This window comes from Ceratotherium simum, chromosome 19 (assembly GCF_057802395.1).
Source record: "Ceratotherium simum simum isolate JZ-2026a chromosome 19, ASM5780239v1, whole genome shotgun sequence".
NCBI lineage: Eukaryota > Metazoa > Chordata > Mammalia > Perissodactyla > Rhinocerotidae > Ceratotherium > Ceratotherium simum.
The window spans coordinates 34,342,971-34,348,800 of NC_141918.1; the positions used below are offsets into that span (position 1 = coordinate 34,342,971).

The 5,830-nt window shown below is 41.9% G+C and overlaps 1 protein-coding gene across 1 annotated transcript; it reads left to right on the forward strand.

The window, feature by feature from the left end:
* The first annotated feature begins 269 nt into the window (after nt 1-269).
* On the forward strand, nt 270-4,132 carry RFPL4B (ret finger protein like 4B). The gene is made up of 3 exons (XM_087443746.1): nt 270-332; nt 1,846-1,982; nt 2,169-4,132. The coding sequence occupies exon 3, from the start codon at nt 2,266-2,268 to the stop codon at nt 3,076-3,078; it is 813 nt and encodes a 270-aa protein (XP_087299872.1). The 5' UTR covers nt 270-332; nt 1,846-1,982; nt 2,169-2,265; the 3' UTR covers nt 3,079-4,132.
* Nucleotides 4,133-5,830: the final 1,698 nt, after the last annotated feature.

Genomic DNA, 5,830 nt, shown 5'->3' on the forward strand with positions numbered 1-5,830 from the left:
TGTTTAATCCAGGACACTCTTGAAATTAAAAGGCGGTGTTATTAATAACTATGGCAGGGCGACAGGCTGACTTAGCTATCTGCTTCATCCTGTTCAGTAACTACCCTCAGAGAGAGGCGGGGGAGTGGGCGAGTGGGCGGGGCCTTGACTAGGGTGGGGCCAATCTTCTGACGCAGATGATGACCTTGATTGTGGGTGGAGACTGTGCCCCAGGCTGTATAAAAAGCCAGCGTGTCTGCGCGCAAACTCACTTCAGAGAGAAGTCGAGGCCAGGAGAGGTAACGGTGCAGGCTCCGAGCTTCAGGAACTCAGCTGCAAGTCTCCGGGTCCAGGTAAGCAATCGCTTCTGTCTGGGATAGTTCCACTGTCCCACTTCTCTCTCTTGGGCTCAACTTATCTTTCCAATGCCTTTACCTTTGGCTTTCACGAGAGAAAAGGTCGGTCTTATTCTGTGTCAGAGAACGTTTTCCACCTTCCACTCGAACGTCACCAGTTAAATTTTTACATGTTCATTTCAGATCGTTTTTTATATGTACACATATTTTTTGCGTTTTCAACTAGAACGTATGTTTTAAAATTGTTCCTTTTTATTTTCTAACATTTTTAAAAGGCTTTTCTGGGTTTCCACTTAAATATACTCACCAATTTTAATAGCTGTATTATCATTAACTGAGTCATTTCATTATTATATAATCAGATTGTTTCTGATTGGGATTATAGAAAACACTGAAAAGAACAACTTATGGCATTTTTTGGTAGCGCTTTTTTGTTTTGCCAGATTGTTTTCTTAGGTACATTCTAAGGTTGGTTAGGCAAGCTGTTTCAGATTGCAAGCACCATGTTCAATTTGCCTTAAAAAGAAGTCAGGTTTTTTGGAAAGGCTGATGGGGTGTTTAAGGAAGATTAGGTTATCTCTGTTGTCACTCGGCCAGACCCCATCAGACTGTGTGTGGTTCAGGAACTGGAAGGCTTCCAAAGAGTCCAAGTTCCTTGTGGGCAGATATCCTGTCTGTCGTTATACAGGCTTGTATCCCAGAGTCTAGCTGTGCCCAGGAGAGTGGAAGGCTCCTAAGAAGCGTTTGTTGGATGCAAATGAGGGAATGTATTCCAGAATGTTGTAGTAACCCAGTTTTTCTGGGCTAGTGTCCGCAGTGCTCATGGCCTCCTACTCTATCCCTCTGTGGTAATGTGGATGTGGCTCCTTTTTCTGTCTCTGATTTTGTTACTCCGGCCACAACTGAATGTGTGGTTTGTGAACTGTTAGCAAGAAGTTCTGCTAGTTATTGTTCAGTGTAGGCCCTTTTTCAAGAAGAGTCCTTGGTTCACACCATCTCATGGGCATTGACCTGCCTTAAATGGCTGTCTTTGGGTCAGGGGCCCAGCCGGTCAGACATAGCTCACCCCAAGTATGAAACCCTTGTAGGAAGGCCCAGAAGGTGTCCCTAGGAGCCCCAAGGGTTCTTAAGCTTTGGGAGCAGTTGCGGTAGCTGGAGGGCATCTTTCTTGTCAGGAACACCTTTGGGCTTGTGTTCAGGCATGATTATTTTAGAGAAGTTGGTGACAATGATTATAATATATTTTTATTCACACTCACTCAAGCCTTGCTTCATTTTCTAAGAGTGCTTTAAAGCATTTCATCTGAATGATACTTTGTCCTTAAACTTGATTTTATGATGAGCATCTCATTCATTTTACAGTGGTTTTCGCTTGTTTTAGTCACATATGGTAATTTTCTTTGAAATACTGAGGGCTCCTGAGGGTTGCTTTTCTGGGATGACTAGAGTAAGATTGGCTTTATTTTTACGAGTGTATTTAGATGCAGAAATTCTTTTTCTTGAACTCCAGGTGACCTACAAAGGAATGCTGGTTAGGGGTGGAGACTGAACTCCTAGATCCTATTAAAGACCCAGTCGGACTCAGCTCCCACAGAGAGAAGCTGTGCTCAGAGCAGACAAGACTTCACCTGGAAGTCTCCAGAGCAGGTAAGCTGCCCCATCTGGAACTGTCCTATGTCTCTCTCTTGTGATCATCTAGATTTTGAATAGTTTTGGATAGTTTTTCTCATAGATATTGCCTTTACTATGATTCTCTGGTGACTTAGTGTCACTTTCATGTATAAACTACAGAAAGATAATAATTATATTATTTAATTTTTGTATTGAATTTAGATACATCCTGATTATTGAAGAGCAGATTGTGTACTGAAGGCTCCTGATCGCCCCTGTCTCGGCACAGTTTACTGCTAAGGAGTAACCTTCAGGGACCATGGCCAGAAGTCTGCAAGAGGCGGTGACCTGTCCAATTTGTCTAGAATTTTTCTACAAGCCCTTTTCTCTCTCCTGCATGCACACTTTCTGCTTTGATTGCATAAAAAATTGGAGGCTAGAAAGGAAGAATCAGAAATTGATCTGCCCCATGTGTCGACAAGTAAATAAGAAAGGCCTTTTGGAGCAATGGCAAATTAGGGGACTAACGCTTCTCGTCCAACAGCACAGTTCCCTGCTGGAGCTGAGTCTGCACATGAGTGAAGAGTTCCTGAGGTTCCGGAAGGATGTGACCCTGGATGCAGTCACAGCCAACTCCCACCTAGTCGTCTCTGATGACCTAAAGCATGTCTGGTGTGGAAAGATCTGCCACAACCTGATGATAGATCCCCAGAGATTCACCTACCTGCCCTGTATCCTGGGCACCCCTTGCTTCTCCTCTGGCCGCCATTACTGGGAGGTAGAGGTGGGAGAGGGGAAGGAGTGGGCTCTGGGGGTCTGCAAAGAATCAGTGGACAGAAAGAGGAAAAGCGGTTTCTCTTCTGAGCATGGCTTCTGGATCATCAGCATGAATGCAGGAGCAATCTATGCCAGCTCCATCCCAGAAACCAGAATTCCTGCAAGCTCTGGCCTTAGCCGTGTAGGAATTTTTCTAGATGTTGAGATGGAAGAAATCAAGTTTTTTGATGTCAGAAATGATGCCCTCATTTATGTACACAGTCCTCTCACCTGTTTGGAGCCATTGCGTCCATTCTTCTGTCCCGAGTCGCCTGGAGAAGGTGACAGAGGTGCCCCCCTGAGCATCTGCCCATGAGAAATTCAGCCCTTTCTAGAAGCTTTATGAGAGGTGAATGAAAATTTTGACCTGAGAAAGGTCTGAATGACCAAGGAAGAGACAATGTGCTATAGTAGAAAGATTTTGGAGATTTTTTATAGATTTTGTAGACTTTGTAGCTAAGCAATTTTCATTGATTTTTTTTGGTATATGTTGTAGACTTTGTAGCTAAATATCTATGAGGTTTTAGGGGGTGTTATTAAGCATTCTAAGCCTCAGTTTCCTAGTCTTGAAGTGGGAATAATCATCTCTTTCAGCTAAATAGCTGTGATGATCAGAGACAATACTGTGCATTTATTTTGTAGTAAATACAAATGGGGAATTTTAGATTGTAAGTTAAATAGATTATTAGATTTTTTGGATAAAAACAATGTCTTTTTCATTATTTTATGCCTTTTCTATAGTATAATTCCTGGTAACAATGGCTGTCTAGGGAAAAAGAAGAATGAAACAGCCAGTGTGAGGTATTTTGACATGAAATTTCAGGGAGCGAGACAAAGACACTGGGAAAGAACTAAGCTTCTCATTTTTATGTTCTTGAAAGACAAAGAACGTTCACTGAGATGTATATTGTTAATGGTGATTCATGTTTGTTCTAATGGGAATTGGCCTTTGCGCATTTCAATAATTGGCCTGTTGTGTGGTTGTCAAAGTGGTATAGTATATGTGATAGGCAAAGATGCCAATGGGCTCAATCAGAGAATGTCAAGTTTCTACGATTCTGAACCTTCTGGAGTCAGTTACCTAAGGAGGGAAATTACTGTTTTGAAGACTGGATCCCTGTCCTTCTGCCCACCAGGTGCAGTTATGCATGTGGAACCCCTGTGTGTTCTAACTGAGATGAAAGTACATCTTCCAGCAAGTCCTTCAGGCCATCACTGCTGATTTTTGATTTGTAGGAATTCTGATTAACCGTGTTAACTTGTTAACATATATTCACCAAAAATTGTTTTCCAGATTTCTTTTGAATTTGTTATTTTTTAGTGTTAGAATTTTACATTTTCTTGCAATTAAATATGTAAACGTTTGATGATTTCCTGTTCGTGTTCTGTTTAAATCCCCTCTCACATCCAATCTGAAATCTATGCCCTCCCCACCACATCCACATTTTCCCACACTGCAGTTTCCCATACCCCAGTCTTATCTGCTCACGATGGCTCCTTTTCAAACTATTCAGGTCCTTTAGGGTTATAGTTTTTCTAATTTACTGAGTCAGCCACTTCAGCGGTGACATCTGCCTTAGAAAGGGCTGGATTGGAACATTGAGTTTGATTTTCTTTCCAAAGAGACCCCGAATTGTCATCTCCCATCCAGTTGGAAAGACTCCACTGGGGGACAGCCCAATTTGGCTACTTTTCCTCTTATTCCCTTTTGATCCCTATGATTTTATTTCAGGGGCCTCCTTGCCCTTCTCTAACATTGGGCCTGGGTGGGGTCCACCCTGACCCACCTTAACAGGTCTTTGTAATGTTGAAACACTTTTCTAAAACAATACTTAACGATGAGTGATACACTATAATTTTTTATTATATTTCCTTAGGAAAAAAATGCTGATCTCACACACATTTGATTTCACAACTTGCCAATAGGTTGAGAACTGCAGTTTGAAAACCTGAGAAGGGCCCTGGGCTTCCAGACCCTTCCAGAGCCCCTCTCATGTCTTTGAACAATGAAGAGAGGGCAGCTCCTGTAACATCTTGTGTTATATTTGCATATTTTGCAATTCTATCAAGGACTACTTGCTTCAAAGGACTTTCCGTCTCTTCCTCATGGAGATTTAAGTTCCAAGCTTCCCTTTATCCCAGCTGAAGGACCTGAGTGATTTTTTTTCCTCCTCAAACATTCGAGGAAAATGCCTGTGGCCGATAATTGGCCTGGTTTCTTTCTCCTGTCTGACTGAATCGCTGTGGCCCAGGAGAAACCTTGATGGGCCCAGGCTGGGACACCTGCTCATCCTGTGGTCAGTCAATGTTTATCCTTAGCAAAATATCTCACACATCCCACTCCTTAGCATCTATATTGCTACAAACCTGATCCAAACCTCTCCATATCCCATCGGGACTAGTGTGAAGCCTCCTAGCTCTTCCTTGCTCCTCCCTTGCCTTCCCACAGTTTACTTTCCAACCAGCCACAAGAACCATTCTTTTAAACTATCAATCAGATCAGTTAGGTCATTCCTGTCTTAAACCCTGCAAAGACTAAACAGGGCAATTCGAATAAATTCTCTCAGTCGCCCCCTCCCACACTCTCCCCTTCACTCCTCTCTGGGTTTTGATTAGCTCTGGGTGCACTAACTAGCTTTTTTTCTGTTGGAGATTCTGTCGGAACCAGCTTCCAGAGGATCAAATCTGATTTATGTTACTTTTAGTTACATGATCTGAGACAAATTATCTAACTTCTCCATGCCTCAGTTTCCTAATCAGTAAAAAGGGATTAATAAAAAGCCTAACCTTGAGGATTGTTGTGAGGATTAAGTGAGATAATTCACACTGATTGTTTAGCTCTGGGGCTTGCTTCTAGAATGTGCTATTTGTGGCCAATTAGTGACATCATCTATTATTTTGGGTGAAGTGTGAGGTTGGCTATTTTTTTTAACATACTCCTTATCATGTTGGAAATATCTTTTTAATCTTAGTTTTTAAAATACTTTAAACATATTTAGGAAGAGGTATTGCATTTGGACTAGTCTTTTAATAATAAAATGATTGTTTGGTATTTCTTATGGATTGAT